The sequence below is a fragment of the Patiria miniata genome, unplaced genomic scaffold (assembly GCF_015706575.1).
Source record: "Patiria miniata isolate m_02_andy unplaced genomic scaffold, ASM1570657v1 HiC_scaffold_10, whole genome shotgun sequence".
Classification (NCBI taxonomy): Eukaryota; Metazoa; Echinodermata; class Asteroidea; order Valvatida; family Asterinidae; genus Patiria; species Patiria miniata.
The window spans coordinates 2846716-2870146 of NW_024037048.1; the positions used below are offsets into that span (position 1 = coordinate 2846716).

At 40.4% G+C, this 23431-nt stretch overlaps 2 protein-coding genes across 4 annotated transcripts in view; one reads left to right on the plus strand and one right to left on the minus strand.

The window, feature by feature from the left end:
• The window catches only part of LOC119735410 (LIM domain-binding protein 2-like), a 65018-nt gene extending 52396 nt beyond the window's left edge, over window positions 1–12622 (plus strand). For 2 of the 3 annotated variants that reach the window (XM_038209110.1, XM_038209119.1), the window contains exons 10-11: window positions 1625–1723; window positions 9768–12622. In XM_038209110.1, coding sequence (XP_038065038.1) covers window positions 1625–1723; window positions 9768–10028 — 360 coding nt within the window. In that variant the 3' untranslated portion in view covers window positions 10029–12622. The remainder of the gene's footprint in view (window positions 1–1624; window positions 1724–9767) is intronic. The other variant, XM_038209124.1, reaches the window with a different exon arrangement.
• LOC119735430 (spondin-2-like) lies at window positions 11706–23103 on the minus strand. Its single transcript, XM_038209134.1, has 5 exons — window positions 22689–23103; window positions 20601–20797; window positions 15367–15581; window positions 14319–14757; window positions 11706–13558 (listed from the first exon to the last, which is right to left on the minus strand). Exons 2-5 carry the CDS (start codon window positions 20794–20796, stop codon window positions 13269–13271), a joined length of 1140 nt encoding a protein of 379 aa, XP_038065062.1. The 5' UTR covers window position 20797; window positions 22689–23103; the 3' UTR covers window positions 11706–13268.
• Window positions 23104–23431: the final 328 nt, after the last annotated feature.

Below are 23431 nucleotides of genomic sequence, written 5' to 3' on the forward strand. Positions count from 1 at the left end.
CCCCCTCGCAAATACACACAACACATTTAGTTGCTCTGCTCCTCCTTAAGCAACTGCCTCATTGTGTCTGGAGAAGAAATCAACACAAAAGGAATTTTTTTCAGGTATCAGGTTTAGATCATTTTGGTCATTATTATGAGAAATATTCCAAGTTATGTCACTTGTTCTAAAAATGTAACTTCAAGATGTAGGTTTCTTGAAGCATTTGTGTGACATTGTGGAAAATCCATTTATCTCTGAATAGCTGATACCTGTACTACCCTCTAGTGGCAACATACATGTATGGTTGCAAATTTGGACTGGTTCACCCCTGGAAACAAAGTAATTGTATTTATTTCACGGGATATTATGCTTTCATATCTGTTTTGGGATATTGCAAATTCCAGTTGGTTGACAAATAAGTTGTCTGGATATTCACATTTATCATCTTTAAAAAAAAAACTCTACCAGAAACTTCAATGAGTCATGTTATTTGTCACTCTAGCGACCATATTCGATATTCAATAAGTAGGTGGTTTTTGTTTACATGTAATACCATGAATGACACAAACTACATGTGCACAGCCAGTGTTACATCCTGAATAGTAAATAGAGCAATAAAGATGACTTAAGCATGATGTTAGTGTGAAGAATGAACAAACAAGTAACCTGTAACCATTTGGTAACCGCCTTTGCATGGACTAACAAGCATGTCCAATTTGAGCTTGATCTAATCATTGCTTGGATTTTAAACTTCTTAACTCCACCCCCTTAAAAAAAATACCCCATATTTTTGTTATTTATTTCATGTTTCTCCTGAATTTTGTAAGGATTTTGTCATCCGTCTGTTTCAAATTTTACAGCCCGTATTGTTTTAAGATATTTTTGAGAATGTCTACTACTTTCGATGTGGATAACATGTTTGTTTACATGTATGAATTTGCAACCTGTTGCTCGAAGGCAACTATTTTTGTTTCATTGACATTTATGTTTGATGAGTATGTTTTTTCATTTGTATTTTCTAGACCCCGACTATTGCCCATCCATTTATGCATGTTCCATGCCTTAGCTCCAGAGATGATACTTGGTGTTTTGAAAATTGAATTCTGAAGTTGGGATTCTGAAGTTGGTATAAAAACATTTTGGAACAAAAGTAATTTCCGAACTAAAAGAGTGTAACTTAAAGTTGGCAAAAAGAATTTTCAGAGTTCTTTGCTTTCAGTCCAAGTTACATGTACCTGTACATCCTTTTCAGTGGTTTATATTTTTTATGATTTTTTTCACCAGCTATTTAGATTCTATTTTCTCATTCTCAAAATTGATTATTTTGGGTGACAAACCTAATTGGGCGGTATTTATACAGAGTCAATGGGAAGTCTGGATCTTCATTCAAACGCAGTCTTTTTTTTAATGTAGCTGTATTGAAGAAAACTGGCTTATCCCCACTCTTGAGAGATTCCAGAGTATTGACATCAAATTGTCCCAAGAAAATCAAATGTTCCAGTGAGCGTATCATCCCTGACTTTCACATCCCACTGAAGATGACAACAAAGAAACCATCTGAGGGCTCCCTCTTGTTTGTGTTTTTTGGTTATTTTTTTTCTCCTCCTTTTTTCCTCGAATGCTTTCTTTTTCCCTCTTGTAGCGTAACGGGCCGGCGGGCCGACACAAGAGCAAACGTAACCGTCCGAGCTCACCACAGCCCGTCCCCATGCCTCCCTGGATTCATGAGTCCGTCTCAGAGGTAGCTGACCATCCCAAAAACTTCTTCTCTATCTTCCTGTCTTAAAGCCTGACGGCCAGCTAAAAATAAAAAACAAATGAACAATGATTAAAAAAAACGACTTGTTCCTCCAGTGTTTGGTGATGTATTTGGTGTATTTGCTTGGCATGGGTTTTTTTTTAAATTTTTTTATTTTTTTTTAGGGTGATTTATTTGTTTGTGCATGCACGCTTGCTTGCATGCTTTGCTTGCATGCTTTACTTGCATGCTTTGCTTGCATGCTTGCATGGATGGGATAGATACTTTAACTTTGACCAACTTTTAACTTTAACTTTGTGCATGGAGTTAACTAATAGTAGTAAACAGAGTATGGGACTCAGACTTACAATCATATTTTGAAAAGATTTTCGCTCTGAACAATTAAAACTTAAAGCCAGTGGAGATCAGTAGATAAACTGACAACTTGGCCCTTTATTGTGAAAGATGTACGAAGGGCATCATATATTACAGTTTGATAAATGGCCAATGCTACAATTCCTCATGGCTAAAGAAGTGCATGAAAAGTATCAAAAGGTGAAGCTAGGGTCGAGTATGGGACATGTACCTACTTTTTAACACCAAATTTATGTCAACGTATTTGTACTTACATGTTGTACCATAAGGGTACTGTACATGTAACTTGTAAGAATTAAAACAGTTTGACACTGTTTATTGTGACATCTCGAAAGTAATTGTGCTTACATTCTTGTTTAGTCCCCAAGAACAAAATTTGAAAATGCAGTTTTGTTCAAAAAGTTTTGATATCTTCCACAAACACCATGCATTCTAAAGGAACTTACTCAAACAACTTTTAGGCTAATAATGCAAAATGTCAAACCATGTCAGGTATGTCAGGGAGTGAGTTTTCAAGGAATGTCACTTTTTCCTGGTAAAATTGAAAAAAAAAAGACAACCAAAACTACTGTTGAAAGAGGTCATTTTGAGTCCCATACCATCTAAATTTGGAAGCTAAGGCCAGTTTAATAATGAATTGAAGGAGTAATGCTCACTAAACTAATATTGATTGACAAGTCTAGCCAAGAGGAGAAGAATTTAGGAACGGTAAAAGTCTTCAAAGCAGTCATCAAGCAAGAAAGTGTCATTGTATAACAGTAAATATTTGTGAGTTGAAATTGGAAGGATAAAGTACATGTAGGGACTCAAATATCCAATTTGTGCAGGGTTCTTGTAAGCCTGTAGTCTGGTTCTCAGACCAAAAGATTCTGACCATTTTGACAAATCTAAGGTCAGATAGCCGCCATGTCTAAAAATAAACACGGTGGCCCTTTCTCAAAGCTTGTTTTTTTCTCCGTCTTCGGCCTAATCTCCGGACTTAGAACCATTAAGGCCTCTATAAATATTCAGACCAAATGACAAAACAAACAGCTGGTCGTCACATCATAGTGTTTGATTTTCTCTAGGAAAATATTTGCTCGTGTTGAGCTGAAATCTACAAAGTTAGTGACCAAAATATCAGATGAAGCTGAAATGGAGACAATTAAAGCCGAGTTTCGGACAACCCCCCCCCCCCCCCCCCCCAGGTAAACATTACATTCAAAAATATGTGACACTGCAAAGCCCGTCTACATTGGACTTTCAATACAGATGCTGGGTAACATGCCTCAGACTGAAATTTTTAAATGCAAGCAATGAATATATGAACTCAAAATTTGCAAAAAATTAAACAAGCATGCAGGTAGGTATATTGTTGGTAAATGAAAATCATTTATGCCAGGAAATACCTGGGCTATATCCGAGAGTGTCAATGAAATGCATTCGGTAAAACTTGGGACATGTTCCTGCCATGTTTGGCCGCGTCAACGTATTTTTTAGCCATGGCTGTTACCTGACCTAAGATTGATCAAAAATAGTCGGAATCTTTCGGTCATGTAACGAGACTAATAAGCCTTGGACGATGGCACCAGTGTTTTCAGGGAAGTACCAATTTGCCAACCAGGTCGCCAACTAAGATCAACTAACATACTGACACAACAAATAACTCCATTACTGGTATTGTCTTGCCTTAACCCTTTAACCCTTGCTCTCTTGGTGTCATTCAGATAATGTCACTTTGACTTTCCAATGAACTCCAGCTGAAGTGTCTAGAGGATGTTTTGACTCACCAGCCAAGTGAGTTTGGGTGTAGATAAAAATGTCATTGGAGGGTTTGTCTGCCCGTCTGTGTTGATACTGATTTGGAGGGATAAGGAGGGCCTGGAGACTGGAGAGCTCACTACAGACTGGTTTACTTTGGTCGGTTTACTGCTTCTGATGGAGTTCTGAACATGAGAATTTATACTGTGGAAGATATTGGAAAGCAGTGCCAAAAACCTAGGGAAATCACTTTGGAGTGAATTGGATGGTATGGTACCGGTAGAGCAAGGGTTCATGACTATGTCGGCCAGAGGCAACTGCATGTATAGACTGAAATGCCCATACTTTGTTAATTTAAAACACCTGAAAACATTTTCCGAAGGTTTAAAAAAGAACATGAAAATGAATGAGGAGTTATTTGATGTTACGAAACACAGTGAAATCATTTTGAACTTTTGGGAATGTGCTGAGATAAAAAATGCTATGGCATCACAAATGTGCATTTGCATTCCCTTTTATGCCAAGTTTGAAATCTTTGGGCAGTTTATAATAACACAGGCATACAACAGTTGACACTGAATGTGGCCATTGAAGGATTAAAACATATCAACTCTAACCCTATAACCTGCATCATCTTGCTAATGTTTGACTGACTTGCATAAAGTGTGTGACAGCTGTACAGAAGGAACAAGTCGTTTTTTCCTTTATATTTTTAGTTTCTGCTCTTTGGGCCCGCCTAGCCCTTTCCTGTCTATCAGATACCCACGTGTATTTGTGTATTGCATCATATTACCACTAGCCCTAGGTGAAACCCCCCCCCCCCCCAAAAAAAAAACACCCAACATTTAAACAATGCATGTAATAATATCTAAAGGTAGTGGTTGTTAACTGAACAACCTCAGAGCTTTTCCCAAAATGTATTTGACTGTCTGTAATGGACAGTTCAAAACGGTCTAATGAATAATCCACAAACCCCCAAATAGTTCTGTAGACATGGGTGTCACGAGGGGGGGGGGGGGGTAAATTGGTAAATGACAGTCTAAAGCATCCTGTAAAATTATGGCACCTGGTATACTGTCATTTTCAAGAAAAGTGGTATTTTTGTATCAGTTTCCAACGCTGATCGGCCGATCAGCGTTGGAAACAACTGGCTTTTTTTCAAATACTGGCCCCAATTGACCATTGTACTTGTTTGCAATCGATTACAAACCTATGAACGGGTACGAGCCAGCTAGACTGGTTCCCTGACCTTACAATTCCCCAATGTATGTAAACTGCTCTGTTTCTTCTTATATGGAGTCAGGGAACCAGACTACAGGAAAATGATCGTTTTTCTTGGTTTTTATAGCATTTTCGAACCCAAAACCTCCAAAAAGTCAGTGTAACTATATTTGCTTTATATTTCCAACCCCCCAATTCCATCCATTTCTGAAAATTACAGCAAAAGCAAATGATGTATATTCCCTTTAAAAAAACCAAAATTTTTATGAAGTCGTGATGACACCGCACACTTTTCCAAATTTTGTGCATTTAGCAATTTTTGTTTTTACAAGGTATAAGTTTATTGTTCAAAACTGTAAAAATTCATGCAAAATCACATGATGATGTAATCATGATGTCTCTTAAATTGTCATCTATAACACATCCCACACACTTTTCCAAATTTTGTGCATTTAGCAATTTTTGTTTTTACAAGGTATAAGTTTATTGTTCAAAACTGTAAAAATTCATGCAAAATCACGTGATGATGTAATCATGATGTCTCTTAAATTGTCATCTATAACACATCCCTGTATATGTACATACCAAGTTTCAACCTTATCGACCACGTACTTTAGAAGATACAGGGCTTCAAAAAAATGCAGCTTTAATGTGACATCACATGACACATAAGGACGTCATCGTGACAAAATTGTGCGGGACACATCTTTAGATGATGGTTAATGACTATGCAAAGTTTAAAGTTGATCGCATATTGAAAAAAGCTCCCAAAGTGGTTTGTAGAGTAAAAACGTGTACAAAACCTATGGGAAAAAGTGGAAGGAGAAGGGGGAAAAAAGAAAAAAATACCCTTAACAAAAGCAGAAGCTGTTTGTTCCCAATTAAAATTGGAAACAGCTAATAACAACAATTACAGTAAGTAAATATATTTGACTTTGTGCCAAACATGTATAACCACTTTTAAACAAAATGTCTAAGTTGTCCACTCCATCTTTCTCTCAGAAATGAGTTAACACCAAATTTTTTTTTGCATTTTTTTTTAAATGAAATTTTGAAGAAAAATTGATGCTGAATGTTAACATTTGTGCACATAAAATTGAAAAAACAAAACAAAATCAGTTGATAAGAACAAAATGACAGTTCTTTGAAATTTATCACTTCAGTTGTTGCACTTCAGAAGATACCCAATGAACACCAGTTGTATCTTGCCCCTTTCTATAACTTGGAGGTATCAATGGTCTTAACTGGACTGGAGGAAATATGACTAAGTTGGAATGTGGGATCATTGAGCAAAAACACACACATGGGGTTAATAAGAGGCTGGCAGAGTGGATGAGACATCGCAGTGTTCTGCCACTGACATGCCATTCCTGGACTAAACTTAACCCTCCCCTTTTATAAATTTTTGGTGCGGGATCATATTGACTTAATTAACATCTACTTTTACTTACTTTCCTTTTTCTTTTGACTTTTGTTTCCAGATATGACTTCTGTTTAATTTGCTTTTGATTTTGTGCAAACTTGCAGCTTTTTTTTTGTCAGTGTGGAAGTCTTGTACTTATTGATGAATGTTAAATTTACTTGTGTATAAAAGCATTACAAAAGAAAAAGACAAATTGGCAGAGTTTGGGAGTGTTTGGTATTATTGTGTATACACTTTGGGGGTCCAAACGGATTTTGGGATGCTAACGTGTTGAGAGTTGTAGCATTCTACTATACCTACTCGGGTACTTTTTGATGATGGTTACAGTAATGACTGCCTCGTAAAAGTACTAGTACATGTATTAGTATGATTCAAGGATAAAGTACAAATTATTCAAATTGGGGAGAGTGAAGTACTCCAGTTAAAGTCCTATTTAAAGTCCTTATTTAAGTAGTATAGTAGTTTTGAATGAATATTCTTAAGTACAATGTTTTGAGTATGAGTGCTATGTCTGTAGCCTCTTGTTGCACTGTTGCAATGCCTGTGCTGTGGTGTCTCTTGATGTCAAGTGGTTGGATCAGTGTTCTTTTGGCAGCATATGTTGACTTGTCTGATCATTTGTCATTCTGTCTTGTATATAGTACACCTCTTTATGCAGTCATGAAAACTCTGGAAATCAAAAGAATTTAGGAAAAACTGTATCTCTTGCAAATCTAAATGATGTGAAAACATTCATATTTTGTGTATAAAAAGAGAGCTATTTGTGTGCACGGTATAACCATTCAAATTCTATTCTAATCCATTGGTTGTGCCTCTCCCTTTTCAACTTTGGAAGATTTTTTTTTTCAATCTGAACATCCAAGAACCATGGAAAAACAATGTTTGGTCAAGTAAGGGCTATTTGAAAGTGTGGTGTGGAACAAAATTTCCAAAAAACAAACAAATTCTAGTCTGTCTCAGAAAAAATTAGTGTAAGTGACGTTGCTCGTTTTTTCTTAGGAAAGTTTCATTATAGGTAATGACACCATTTGCAGACATTCAAAAATGAAATTGCCAAAATGTTATGAAATATCTTAACAGGATTAAGCACCTAGTATGCTGACATCTTCAAGAAAAGAGGTATTGCCCTCATTTCCTTGCAGTGGTGAGGACCAAACAAGGTCCAAGTACTCGGACTCGGCTTTACAAAACTTGTACTCATAGGTCCAAGTACTCAAACCCAGCTTCACAAAACTTATACTTGAAGGTCCAAGTAGTTGGACTCTGGTACCTGTACTCATTCTCAAGGGTCATAGTACTTGCATGCAAGTAGTACTCAATAGCTTGGCACTCAGCAGTGCTTTGTATTCGGTTACAAGTATTCGACTACGACACTGATCATACCGCTAGTCAAAATGTATGAATGAACATTTTGGAAGCGAGGGCTTTCAACAGAAACCTTACTTTGCATCGACAAAAATGACAATGCATTTAACACAGTTTTCTCAAAAAGAAATGATTTTTACTGAGCTGAAATTTCGATGGGTTAGTTTTTTAATAACCTGCTTCAGATTTATCGATAGATATTCCTTACATCGGTAGAAATACATTGTTTGTAAATGGTGTCCATTAACTGTGCTAAGCAGACTTTAGCAGAGAACCAGTGAAAGGTATCACACATTTTGGTTGGCTACGTTGTTTTGGTTACCTTGTTTTGGCTTACATTTCTTTCTTCAATGTGTGTGTACATGATTATGTAGCTCAGTCTTCTAGCTATATGGATATTTGTTCATACATCTTTCTGTTCTTGTCTTGCTTTCTAGAATTGCTTTCCATCTGACTGTATTTGTCAGTTTCTTTCTCCACACTTCACTGTTATTTCCATTTTCACCTTTTCCCCCAATTTGTCTGTTTAGTCCAGTGCCCTCTTTTATTCATTTAATACAATGACAAAGCATTTGTTGGTGGTGGTTTGTGATGCAGCGAATATTGACAAAACAGTGACATGTTGCTGGCTCGTAGCTTTCACAGTTAATGCATTAATTGCTTTTTTCCCCATTACTCTCCAAGTGTTCATTTTGCTAATGTGTGATTAATACTGGATTGAAGTTTTGAATTTAATTGGTTTGGATGAACTCCTTTGCAACATTAATGCAGTTACAAGTACATAGGAGGGAAAGAATGAATGATACATTATTTTGTAAGCCAATGTCAGAAGTTTGCACATATCTCTCAATTTTGGGGTAAGGGGCATGACACAAATTATTGCATTGCAGTCTGAAGGGCTGATTTACTACATAACTTTTCCTCCAACCATCAGGGTATCTATTGAAGTTGTTTCTTTGAAATCCTCAAAATTGAATTCAACTTCCTTGTTGCCCTGTCTTTCAAAGTAGACAAACAGGTGTAAAGGTCCCTGGACTGGTTCCTCTTGTGCTGTATCTGATTTACATGTCTAGACTCTAATGTGTTGACTCTGTACATCTCAGGTGCATTACCCTAACATGCCCTCTCTCCTTGATACAAATCCACCAAAAGGTATGCAGGATATTTCAGTATGAGAAATAGTACCCAACCAATTTGCTTTGAGGGGCCCTGAGGTGAATTTTTCTTAGGAACTCATTTTGTGCAACTTTCTTTTCCTCTTAAATGCATGAAAACTATTTGACATCCCTTTTTGGTTGATTTCATTGAAAAGTGCACTTCTTTAAACAGTTTAAATCGCCAACGCTTTTCTGGACAACTGAGGGCGCTATTGCTGTAATGTCAATCAGGAAGACACTGTCCGGTTAAGAGGGTTTCTGTTCAAATTGTGATTCCAAAAATTTGCTCATTGAAATCATTTTTGAGAAAAGCTTGCTCATTGGCTTACTGCGAGTTACTGACACAACTCGCCAAAGAAAAGAAAAAGTTATGACAGCAAAACGTCCAAAAAATGTTGATGCTGAACTAGCTGTAACATTGAGGTTTCTGCCTGAAATGACATCACACTTTTCTCATGACTATGGGAATTCACATGAGCATGTAAACCAAAAAGGCACCGAAATACCTTTGAAATGGCAAACAATAAGGTTAAATGGGACACAAAGGTGCATTACACTTTAAAAAAAATTACATTGCATGGCCCCTTTAATACATGTACATGGGGCTTGCTACCCCTCAAAAGGTCAAGAACATATAATGTACTTTGCGATTCCTGCACACTGGTGGATTTGGAGGATTCAGGGGACTGAAATGCATAGTGTTGTTAGATGATGAAAGCATTATGTTAATTGTTTTGGTCCTGCTTTTTGTCCCTTTTAACCCCAGGATGTAATGGTGGTTGGAGAGCCTTCCCTGATGGGTGGGGAGTTTGGTGATGAGGATGAGCGACTGATCACTCGCCTGGAGAACCAACAGTTTGATTCAAACAACGGTATGGACAATGAGGAGGAGTTTGAAGCTGGTACCGGCAAGCGACCGTCCTCTGGTGGACCAGGTTCCTGGGCCTCTGCCCCTGCTGACGTCAAACCAACGGTTCCAGTTACCCAGGGCCAGGATGAAAAAGCAGCCTCTTCAAATTCAAACTGAAGCAAAGAAACCTAAACAATAATCTTAACACCCAACAAACTGTTCACAGAAATCCAGTCTAACCCCTCCAGAAGTTCTGTGGCAACTCTTGTTGCCTTGCTTTTCTTTCATCATTTAAACCACAGAGGGAAACTGAGTATTGCCCTATGAACAAAGACACTGTCCATGCTAATTGTAAATGTAATGTATAATGAATGGCATAATGAGAAGTGCCTGGTTATTCAGGAGCTTTTTTTGTCTGTTCTCCACCGGGGATGCAAACGTTTGTTGTCCTTACTCTCTAGAATCCCTGGAAACTTGATTGGGATGTCGGTCACCTGGTCCTAAAATAGGATTGGATGCAATTATCTCATTAAGAAAAAGCAAAGCAAATGACACTTGTGTGTTTGTTTCACAAGGGATGCTATGGGTTTGTGGTTGATTAAAGTGTTAACCAGTTCGCGCTGGAGGCCGTGTATACATGCAAAAGTTTTGTGGTTTTCGGAACAGATGACAGATAAACACACAGAGAGCGAGGCTGGAAATATCTGTCAGCGACCCCCTTGCAGCGAGTGAGGCCAGAAATATGAGTGTGCTGCCCGAGGGTGATGGCTTCAACCCGCCTGGCTTGAGGTCGAGTGAAAAGTATTCCTGCTCCTCGTTCTGTTCTTGTTTGTCAAAATAATCCTGGCGTGAACTGGTTAATTAATTGGTCATCACATTCTACTCCATACACAGGGTGCCAACCAGTGTATACATGTGACCTGCTCTTTGCTGCTTGGCCACACAACAGTGTCATCCACAGTTTCTGCACAGAGTCAGTAGTTTGATGGCAAATTATTTGGAAGGGAGAAGGGTGTATTGGAAAAAAAGTGAGGATTGATACGTTTATTATGTTTTATTGGGAGTGGGTTTGGTGTCCTTGAAAAGGACAATTTTTAGGGAAGGATGTTTTAGTGAGTCACCTACACTGTTGAAAAGAATTGACAATACATATGTTGACCTGATTTAAAAAAAAACAAAAAAAAAAACTGTTACTGATATAAAATAACCAAAGCACCTTCAGGATTGCTGCTAAGTTCATGTATTTTGATGCATTGAATATGTATTGCATATTCAAAATTTCAACTTCAAAACATGCAGATTTTAAAAGGTGGTCCATTCATTAGCAAACATGTTCTTGCAGTTTGCAGAAATATTTTACACTCATTTTACAACATTTGGCAGAGGAAAGATAGTTATAAACAGAGGGCGCCACTTTCTTATACAAACTCTTTATTCATATTTATTATACTGAGTCAAAAGTTAATGTGTTTTTAGTTTTGTTCCTGAAATTACTTGTTTTCCTCTAGTCTTAGGGTGTTTCTGTGTGTTTTTCTTATATCAAGAGAGGTGTGTTCCCCCAGGAGTCTGGAAACACCTGTTTAAAGTATGCATACTCCTTTTTAAAGTATGCATGAGTAATGTTTTTCAAGAGCTGCAAGATCAACTAAGGAGGTCAAGTCATCATGTTGACTGCATTGATGTTAAATATCAAGACGGATGGTGAACAAACAAACAAATCAAGTTCGATTTTTGACTGTTCCCCATTGTTCAGTTTTCCTATATGACGGTATTATGGAACAGAGAAGATTTTGGTTCGTAACTAAGCAATCTGTTTAAAACAAAAGTCTTGTTTGAAAGGTTTGGTTAAATTGGGGGGGGGGGTTGGTCTTGTGAATTGCTTTAGGTGATGGGGAATTGGAGTAACTTCTGTTTACAAGCAAACTACTTGTGTTCTTTTCTGCAACAGAGTGGACAGAAAAAAATAGCTCTTTTTTTACAGTAGCAGGGGTTCCTTTATTACACCTATTTACAATTTACTGAAAGCCATTTATCTATATACAATGCAAATACTGCATGGGTTCTATTGATGTCCACAGCATGTACCTCTACTCTCCATCCACTTTGTGGAACGGGGAAATTAGGGACTTCAGACAGTGTGGCAGTTTATCACTTCTGTTTCATTTAGTATTTTTTCTTTTTTAAGAACAACTTTGGCCTCACATATTTGGACTTGTTTCGGCTTGGGACCCCAAATAACCTGATTCATACCAGGAAGCAAACTTTAAACCTTTTAAGACAAAATATGTGAGAACACCAGGTAAAGAAACCTGCTTGCTGTGCTCTCCAACAGGGTTAACTGGTACTCGGTAAATACTTTTAAATATTTAAATATCAGCTACATCGTCAATAATGTCAAACAACTATACTCAACATATTTTAATCCATTAAAAAACTGAATTTGACAATGCCAGATTTTGAACCTTTTTAAAAAAACAGAAATGCTGTGGCATAAGCCTTTGTACATATTTTATAACAATTGTTTATTTCCCCATTTCAGTCTTTGTTTCGTATTTATATTAAATGGATTATTGTAAGTTTTGTTGGAGTAGTTTAGACAAGTATTTGACAAACCTCACCTACTTTTTACTGTATATATTATACAGTATGGGTATAGATAAAGTATTTGTACGGATGATTTGGCATGTGCAGAGAGGGTTTCTTGTTTTAAAAAAAGTCTTCAACCAAAAAGTGAAGAGTTCATAAATAAAAATTCATATGAAGTACAACTACCTGTGGTTTCAGCAGAAGATTCTATAATTGTTTGTAAATGTAGTACTGCTTACTGATCTCACCTGAATGGGATGCTCTAGTGCAATAGTGTGCAGTGTGGTAGTTCACCTTTTGTTTCATTGAGCCAAGTCATTCATAGTAATATGGGATAAACATTTCAAGAATATACATCTATTTACACATTTTTCTGTACATCTTTATCTTTGCAAGGGCAACATGTAGGTCTATTTATAACAAGGATGTTTCAGTGCAGTCACCAATTATTCCAAAACTGTTTAATATTAATGAGGGGGCCTTGCAATGGTTTATAATTTGCAGAAAGACAAAAACAAAACAAAAACATCTACTGGAGCTTCGATAGTTGTGCATCAAGGGATTAAAAGCTTACATGGTGCACGCTACTTTTGTGTTTTTAAGTCCAGTTAAAATTCCATATCCTTCCTCCAATATATCCCCGTGTGCATCCTGTACATCAGTGCAAATTTAATATTGAAAATGTTGATGGGTCAATTTTGTTTATACCTCTGAGGTGTTCATTATTTTCCACTTGCGTCTCAGTTATTATGTTCCTAATTTAAAAGCTACCAGACCAAAGCTGTCCAAATATGATGGCAAAAGCTCTACAAATATATGTTCTCTCGGTTTTTAGGCGATAAACCTGTTGCGCTTCTTTTTGCCCATGTAGTTTCGTCTCTGGATCTTCATGTATTTTTTGGTCTCCTTCTTGATGCGGGCTTTGGAACACTTTTTCTGTGGCTTGGTTAGCTTGGCTTGGCAGGCTTCCACAGTGATCAGGTCCGGGCAGTCCTGCCCACCATTCTTTGGCCGCTGGATGATCAACCGGAAGCGCCGTCGCAGGCCAACCTTGCAGAGTGTGTCGCAGGGACTCCAGGAACCCCAAGGCGTGACCTCACAGTCGTAGGGAATCACTATCTCTGTGCAGAAGAGAAGTTGAGAAGTGCTTTTAGAATTTGCAAGTAAAACATGGAGGTGTGGTCCTCATAAGGTAAAATCAGAATCGCTGCTGTGGATTTAGGGCACCTATTTGCACGCTGTATTTCCTAAATGGAAGTTATTTCTAAAATACCATAATGGGACCAGGGACTATCCTAAATTACTTTGCTCTTGCTTTCCTGGTATGCCTTTGATATAACTGAATAGAGGAAAAGGAGGGAAACAAAAACAAAAATATACTGGCTTTTGACGGTTAATACTTGAAGCATTTTTGATGGAATTTTTTCATACAAGTTGTAAAGTTTGCCATCAGATACCTCCGGCCAAAAAAAAGTCTTCGGTTTCGAATTAACATTCTTTGGGAAATTTGAATAGTCAAGACAAAAATCAGAGAAAATGGTAATGTCACACCATTCACACACCGTCTACAAATGGTGCCCGACTAAATTTAGTGCAAAATATATGGGAGCCCAGAGAGGCCATATAAAGCTTACACTCTATCGTAACCCATCTAAAAACACGTTAAAATTGTGCAGCAACAGGATTCCAGTCAAACCGATGAGTTTGATGGCTTTGAGACACACCATCTTACATTGAAGAAAAAAAAGCGTGCGCAGACCAGAAACCAGATATTTTTTTTGGCCTTATGAAGAAAACATTGCAAGCTATAGTCTGGATGGGACCCAAACCCATGGCCTCTTGTTTATAACTTAACAACAGTCTTCATGGTCTATAAAGTACCTGGCTCTGTAGGGAGGTCTATCCCTGGAGAGACATTCTCCGGACTGTCCCCCGGCATCTGAATGTCTTCATTAGAGTCCCGCCTGCCTGCCTTGCCTAACCCTGGTACCAGCTTGCCCATCCAAGAGCTGTCCTCATTGCCTGCCTGCTGCCACACCAGTGTCACTCGGGCAATGGGCGGCAGTGCCTCCAGCTTCGGGTAGAAGAATGAGTTTGCTGGGTGGTTGGGGTACTGGGCTGTGATCTGGGTGATGGGCTCCTGGGGGTTGCTGACATAGTCTGGGGAGGTGAAGGAGAAGCCACCGTCTGTGCCGGCATCCCAGGGCTGCAGATCTAGCTGCAGGGGGTCCTTGCGCCAAGAGCCTCCCTCACAAAGGTCTAGGCCACTAATGCCTACAAACCAGTCTGGACTTGGGATAAGCCCCACGGCCAAAGATATCTGCAAGAAATATCCACAGGCCATGATCTAGTGTTGAATTCTGCCTTACCATCCTTGTTAAAAAGGGGACTTCTTCACAACAGAGTACATAACAATATACAAAAAGGACTTGATGGATTAGTGTTAAGTTGTGTTCAAAAAGCCTCTGTACTGATGCATCACACTTTGATTACTTGTGTGCTTTTCTACAGGGCTATGAAACCCTCGTCCCCAAACAGGCTCCCATTAGAAGGCACACTATGTAAACAAAGCGTGATGTCATCAGCACAGAGGGGATGGGTGTGTAGCAGGCATGTGCTATGTATCTCTGCATGATTTTTCCTCTTTTTTTTGCAGCCCAAAGGGGTGGGGTTAGATCCACCACTGAATGGACTCCCATCATCCTCATGCCAGAGTGAGCCACTTTTCCTCAACCCGATCCCTGTTTACTAGGCAGGTGCATCTATAGCCTTTGAATCTCAGTGGTGAAAGTACATTGAATCATTAATTATTGCCTACAAGCTTGTAATTAATTCTTTGGGGTTTCTGTGCAGGTTCATTTCTTAAATGTGAGATAGAGTATAGGGACCCTGCCTTCATTGTTTTATTGTTACCTTGATTTCTTCTCACCTTTGAATGGTCTCGATGCACAAACACTGTAGTGACAGACCTCCCAGTACCAGTGCTTAGTGACTTGGCTGCAAAGACAAACCCATTTGGAAGATTCACCATCTCAATTTGTAGCCCTTTGCCTGATGGATCCTCACCCTCAGCAAAGTCTTTGAAGGGAACGCTGGCCGACCGACCTGGCTCCCACATGCTGTATTGGTCATTGTGAGAGACCCCTGTAATTAGACATAAAGAATGGAGTAATCATTGAGCAATAGTGGCAGGGGATCAAGGATTTTCAAAGGGGCGTGGCAGAGTCATTAAACAGGATTTGTTGGGGGGGGGGGGGGAGAGGGACGAGGAGAGTTGCCCAGTTGTTGAAGTCAACGATATACAGATGCTAATGACCATAAAGCAGTGAACCAAGTTTTGCAATGTATTTATGACTGCAAAAAATAAAGTACTGGTACTTGTCCAGCTACTGTATTTGTAAATAATTAGCACTGGCCAGATGGAAGGCATTCCATCTTGCAGGAATTATAGTACATACCGGGGGATGTAGCCATCCATATGAAGGGATGGTCCCCCCCCCCCCCAGCCCCATCCATCTTTTTGGAGTGATGTTGCAAATCAAGGGCAACAAAGACGTTAGGACCAGTCCAGAAGATAGCTGTGACTATGCCCCATTGCCTGTATGTGCACAATAATATGACTGTAATTATTTTGTCAGTGGCCTGGGTGGAGTTGTTGGGCAGGTAGACCTACAGATACCTGACCGAAAATGACATGCACCAGGTTCCATTTTTTTTTAACCCAAAACCTTTTCAGATACAAATGCAACCTTTCTGAAACCATGCTGAAACTAAAGGGAGGCACGACTTCTTTTATTGATAAGACCCCTCCCCCCCTGAGGAAAATGGAAAGGCCCTTTGGAATGCCTAAATTGTGAGTCTAATCGCCGACAAATGCCAGCGGCTCGTTTACTTTGGCTATCGATGCATGTGGTGTGCACAATTACTGAGCTGAGCGGGACACGTGCTATGAGAAATAATGTATATATGGTTCAACTTCTTTTTGTTTTGTTTTAATTAACTGTGATTCTGCGGGTTCCTAATATGTTCATAAAATTACACAAAAATGTATATCATAAATTTAATTATGTAAGAAGATGGGACACCTATAAGGTGCTATGAAAGTACAGACAATGTCTGGACACCTGTCAGCAGAGGGCGCCCCAACAATCGCCTAATAACTGACTCCTTTGCTCACTTCCAATGGGGTTAACCGTAGGCCTTAATAATTAAACTACAGCTACATGTATAATGATTCGCTCGTCTATTAATTCGCTCGTCCCCACCGCGCAAGCAGGGCGCTGGGAAGGGCTAACGTCTTTCATAAAATTTTGCGATGGAATTCCAGCGTTGCAGAGCATTGTGAGTACCTTGCTACCTTAATCAATGCACGTACATTCAGCGCGCACATGTCGGGGGGGGGGGGGGGGACATCTTTTGACGCTAGAGGGCGTTTTTTTCTTACAAGGCGTGCGTTTGAGGGACGTCAAAAATAGTCATCTGCTAGATTCCTCTTCGTTTTAATAACTCAAAAGAAATACTTTAAAAAGACTCTTCATTGGTAAGCGGGAAATTTGATTCTTTTTTTTGGTGGGCGCATAAATAGAGGGCATTTTGCTTTTGTAAGGCCTGAGCACCCATAAGTAATAAATGAGAAGAAAGAACGTCGATATTTTTGAAGAGCATGGAATTGGAGTATACCTTGTAATGACGGTGGCTAGTGTGGTTTCTTTTAAATGTCGATACCAATCGTTAAATGGACATATACTGCAGAAATGATGTTGGACTACGCAGGTAAAGGCTGGAAGTGCAATTACATGTAATGTGCTAAATGGTCAGAGATAAGTGTCACCTCATAGTACCATGCCTGCCGTTACCTAGCCTTTAGGTTTTATTTTAGTAATTTTCTCCTCCCGAATATCAGTCCCTTTCAATTGTCTTTTACAAAAGCAGATGTTAACAGGTTCTTAACCAGCTCCCACAAAGTTCGAGGCAGAGAATCGAAGTCGGCCAAAACTTTGAGTGTTTTCATATAATTTTGGCGGGTATCGGTCAATGTTTGTGAAAAGTCTACTGTCTGCACAACTCGCTCAACGAGAGTGGAAGGAGCAGCGGTATAGCTGAACAGGGTGACACCGAAACTTTCTGCCCCTACCCGAGGGGTTAATTGTGTTTGACTACGGTGGGAAACCTTAGATACTCCTTGTCTGTGTCCTGTGGGAGAGAATACGGCAGCCGGGCAGCAAAATGGGCCCCCTGATCTTCCGCTCGTCACCTTGGCGGTAACTCGGGTACTTTTGGAGCGGACGTCGATCAGAAGGGGTTGAGTGCGAGTTAAGCGAGCCCCTAGGCGATTGTCATGGGACATGGCCGGAGTTTTTACAGGGGCTTCGCTAAACAAAGAATTGTTTTAAGATGAAATGGATAGTGGGGGATAGTGAAAAAAGAGAGAGACTGAGACAGAGAGACGATGCCGCATATAATACGGTGATCGTGGCACAGCAACACAGCACGGATAGCGGCGCGATTCAGTCACATCATGCCTGGGGTCGGGAGAACTGCAAAGTCTCCCGGCGTGCGCTAGGACGACGCGACATGATCAAATTAGGGTAGAACAACACGACGATTCTCTGAGCGCTCCGCCGACAATTAGCAAGGCTGGCTGGCCTGCCGGGTAGCTTGAGTGTCGTGCAGCATGTGACCTCTCGCCATAGCATAGAGCAGGCCTGGGACTGCACTTTGTGAAGGGTAACGTGTGTAATACCTCCATGCCCATATCATATCCACAAGAGACTATGCAGCTATGAGAACACACATCACACGGTGTCTATTCCATGATAAAACATTTTAATTCATCAACATTTATCATCGCGCCTTTTTAACATTCTACACCAGACGGAATGTGATGCTATGATCAAACAGAAATATGGACTACCCGCCACGCTATTAATAGCCTCTCATTTCTCAAGTCATCCAAGACAGGGTATCATTGAGGATGCCACTGCGTCCATGCGACTTGGTGTCTGGTGCTCACCCAGGTTTACCCCTGCCCTAGGCCGTCTGGAAATGTCGACAGAGCATTGTTTTCTCCCCCGATACCCCCATCGGCCCCGATGACTTCACCACCGCGTCAAGTCCAAATGCCAGCAGCTCTTCGCGCGAGCGACGGCCAGGAATGAACTCGAGATGGAGACTAGTACGAGAAGATCTGATGGCAAACAGAATCTGAGGCTGTGTTCGATCGAGCGCAAGCAAAAACAGGACACCTACGACCAAATTGGTTAGGCATATACATTTGTAACACGTACAAAACTCGTATTCTAAAATAATCTTCCTTTTCTAAAGAAACAAATAAACTGAAAACAAATTGAAAAAAACAAACAAACAAACAAGCAAACAAACACCCCAACACCCGACAAACAATTTACCAAAAAACCCTCAAAAACAATGAGACGTAACTTGACACCCAATGACGTCATCGTGACGAAAATCTTTGGCATACATCTTAGGGTGGTTGCATATGTGTGTCCAAGTCCGAAGGCAATCGGATTCACGAAATCAATGTGCCAAAGTGTATGGGTAGAAGAAAAACATGTACAAAACCTAATAGAGACGAGTCTGAAAAAGAAAAGGGGGGGGGGAAACAAACTTTTTCCGAAAACAAGAGCCGTTTCGCCTGAGTTGCCGAAACGGCTAAAAACCACCCACATTGCATTATAGTGCGAAATCAGCTGTACTGAAACAATTTCCCGGTTCGGCTATACGTCCTGCGGTCTGACTACAGACGTCAATATGCATTTCTGGTCTCATCGGCCGCATTGTGAAGAACTTGGTTTTAACATTCTAATATTCATTGTTAGCTGTGACGCTGAAGAGTAGCCATGATTTTGAAGCCTTATATCAATACAAAGGGACTTTCATTCACAAGAAGAAGCGTTCAGCCCATTGCGATAGTTGATGAGTGTTGCTTTTAGTTTGTGGGCCCAAGGCCAAGTTTGCATTAGGGTACACAGCAGGAAACCCGGAATCATTCCCAGTGCCTGGGTAGCCATAGTGACTGGGCATAAGGCCTCGGTCCACCGTCGATTTGGCAAAAAATCATCCAAATCTGGAACGCGTATGGGGACTTTGCAACATGCGGTTTCGAGATATAAAAGTTAAAAAGAAATGCGATGGGTAGGAAAATGTGTTAAGCATTAGTTTTCCGGGCAAATCCATCGGGTATATTTGGCGTAGTTGGATCAGACTGACCTTTGTCTGATAAAACTGTTCGGCGGAAATTGACAAGGACCACGTGCATATTGCACATGACGGCCCTGAATAATGTCAAGACTTCGCCAAGTATTTATTCATATTAAAATGTTAAACACCTGAAATTGTGAATCAATCCGTAGGCCTATACCTTCATAAAATATGTAATGAAAGAAAGATAGCAAAATGATAAAACTGGATGAGGGCGGACAGGCTATATAAAATGAGCTGTTACATGTCACGTGCATCCTTGTCTAAGAAGCAATTTGCATGTGCAACCAGGGCGGAATTTTTGAACAACCACAAACTACCACGTGGCGGACGTTCTTGATTGCTCAGTCGACAATATTTGGAGCTGAAAGCTGCAGTTGAAACTGCGTATAATGTGCTTTACCCTTAAGCTTGTCAGCATAATGAGTGATAATTATGTCCTCTGTGTCGTAGAAGTTGGTTCGATTAACATCTACCGAGAAATTATAGGTTTACAGACATATTGAGGAAGCTTTAGTCCCCTGAAAGAGTGCAGAAACTTCCAATTAAGAACGTGAGGAGGATGAAGCTGGTCATCTAGAGTAAGGTTCTGTACTTTTCAAGTTCAAATGCTGCACACATGCAGTGAGTCAAAATGACTCGGCTTGTTTTATCATAGAGCAAGGAACATCTCCTAGCTCCATGTATGTTTTAACCTATGCATGTTGATTAGTACTCCAAATGATGGCCTTTGGAGTTTCTTCAGATACGAATTATATGTAAAGCATGAGGTATAAAAGACCCATCTCAAAGTATCTATAATGTTTCCTGTTCATCGACTGGACACCTACCAAAATACATACGAACCATCCTGCAAGGTGTCATACGAGTACCAGGGAACGTTTTATATAAACAGAAACCACCACGAGTAGTGTAACTAAGAATTATTTAAGTCAGACTCACCGATTAACGTGGACCACTGTGCGTTCTTGCGGTATTTTGGGAAGCTCTTTGGAAAAGTCCGTTCGCTCCAGAGCCCCTGGAACTCCAGCCGATAATTGGCCATCTCCTCGCCACCGCAAGCCGCGATCACCTCAACCTGGAAGCTCCCAACAACCAGAAGCAAGCTCAGCAGCTGCATTCTGCTCCTCTGGGCCATCCTAACAACAATGAAGAAATGGCTATTTATCACTATTCTCGAGGTCGGTGTGCGAAACTGGCGGCCAGAGCTACGGCTCAACCTGGTCCACTTCTATCTCATAATGTAATCGTCCAAGACCGTCAGTAACTGTTCTAGACGAGATTCAGACACGGCCTAACGTCGTTAAAGGTACTTTGGTCTTTGAGAGTTTTTGATTGCCGGTGTACATGCCACTTTTGGGACATCGTTTGGAGTTGTGATATTTAGACGGTTAGGCCTAGACCTCTAACGAATTCGTAAGGAAGTTTGGGGTATCTGCTTATTCTGAATTTACCTGTCTTTCCAGTCTTTAAATGGACACAAATAAGGGGCTTATCTATATATGCTTCACAAGGCCGTCAAACAATAATGGCACCGTAAAGAGGTACAAGATGTTGATATTGATATCGAAATACTAGATTGGTTTTCTTGAGTGCGGGCGAGATAAAGGCTTCCAGCAGCAGAACCCAACCTCAGTGGCATAGCCAGGATTTTTCTCAGTGACAGAGGGGGTGTGCACAGTAAGTTTATGGGGGCACCAAGGGCGGATCCTTAACACGATTTTCAGGAGCCGACTGGCAAGCCGGCTGCTGCAAATTCCAAGAGCGCAGGGATGGGGAGGAGGTGGATCTTATTTTGACGCCAGTATCTTGGAGTGAGTTACGTAAGGGTTAAAAGTTGATGGAGAATGTTACACGTAAGTACACGTAGTACTAAGATTTTAATTAAAAAAAAGCTCCTGAAAGAATGTCGTTAAAATCAAACCCCTCGCCTTGCTAAGTATAAGTGAGTTCAGGGCTTAATAACGTCAGGGTGTTAGATATTCCCCGTGTGGTATAGGACAGCACTTGGCAGTATAACTCAATTTAATCGAGACTGGAGGGCCAACACGTCATCGGGGACTCGAGTAAATTGACCGCAGTCTCCGTCGGTAAACCGCAAACGATACCCAATCCAATCCGAGTCTAATATCATGATCAGAATTCTGTATTCTGTGACGAATAGATGGCGCAAAATGTAAGCCACACCGCCAACAACGAGCAAATACACACACGTACGCACCCATGATTAGTGACATAGTCTCAACTCGAGCCACTCAGAGATATTACAAACTGCCTCATGAGACACCATGCCGGTGACGTCAGGTATTCGATTACAAAACTGCCGTCGCAGATCCGGCCAGGCCGTTGCGTAAATTAATTTGGGATAATTGAAAATTACACCTGACATTTTACGACACGGATTTCTCCCCAGCCTGAAGGTGAATGGATTTTGCAAATGGCTAAACAGTGTTTGTAACTGCAGTCAAGCCAGTCCATCGCCAATAAAACTCAAACTTCACAGAAATCACCAATAAAACTCAAACTTCAACGAAAATGAATTTATCTGTATGATCAACAAAAAATTAAGTCGTGACAAAATGTTCCATGTCTATAATACCAAAGTCCCATAAAGGCCCAACATAAAGTAGTGGGAGGCGTTTGTGTAGCCTTGAATTACTCACTCAGTCAATAGAAAGGTATGGAATCTGTTTGATCGTAAAATAGTCAGTAAGCATGGTGGGATATTCTTTAAAAAAAAATGTTTCTCAACTAAGAATATCATTCATAAGTCTAATACATTCACAAGATTCAATCTGAAATTTTAACTTTTTAACAGAAAACATTTGTTTCCGTATTAAGATAAAGAACAGCCACAGTAATGAAATCCAAAAAAAAAATGGCGTCAAGTGCTTTCAACTCAAGACGAATGTCTTACTTTTGGTCCTATACATTTGATTGTTTAGGTGAAGAGGTGTATTAACAATTGAAACAGGCTTTTAGTTTGAGCCAAAATGGAATAACTGTCGACCGAACGTGTCCTAGACCTACCTGTTTTGTAAACTGCCTTCGTGGGACAAAGGGGTGTCTCGACGAACTGCAAATCTTGGATGATTGGTATTGATGAACGGGTTGGCTTCACGGTGGATCTGAGACGAAGTCGAGCTTTGAGAACAAACGGGGAAACTGCTCCCATAAGTTACAGACCTCGTCTCGTTGGTAGAGGGGTTGTGATGGTGTCTGAGGCTAGCCTACGGATGCGTCAGCCTTTTATGCTAAACCTCACTACGCCCACCCGTGGAGCCAGGGCCGTGTATCAACCATCTGGATCCAGGGACTTACGCACCCGCTGTACGTCAACTTCGGGTTTTTTTCTTGTTGGGTCCCGCACCTCCTTCGCCTCATTGCATGTGGACTTGATGCTGGTCCGCAGTGCGCCCTATAGGATTGCTATAATAACAAATTTGTCGTAATCGAGGGGCTCATTACTGCACAGCGGTACGGCCAGCCGTCAAAGAGCTCATGGTGTGGGTGAGCCCATAGACTGGGCGGTCCTTCCGTGCTGGGGTAACATTATCGGGCTGCATTCATGTTCCTCTTTGTCTCTCTAGCTATAGGACCCGAGGAAGAGTGGTTCATGTTCTAGAATTTGGGTTCAAAGGGGACAGAGACGGAAGGGAGGGATGAGCGGCTGGTCTCCAAATTGCCCCAAACTTGTGGGGAACCAGAGGCTTCTTATTACTTATCAAAATATATTATTTTTTTCGCGGAATTGTTATCAAATTCATTCCAAG

What these genes read in the sequence shown, in the direction of transcription:
- LOC119735430 (XM_038209134.1), bottom strand. Translation starts at nt 20,796, where the DNA reads ATGGCCCAGAGGAGCAGAATGCAGCTGCTGAGCTTGCTTCTGGTTGTT. An exon ending in ACAGTGGTCCACGTTAATCG is followed by an intron (nt 15,582 to 20,600) that starts GTGAGTCTGACT and finishes GTCTAATTACAG; the next exon opens with GGGTCTCTCACAATGACCAA. An exon ending in TGCATCGAGACCATTCAAAG is followed by an intron (nt 14,758 to 15,366) that starts GTGAGAAGAAAT and finishes TATTTCTTGCAG; the next exon opens with ATATCTTTGGCCGTGGGGCT.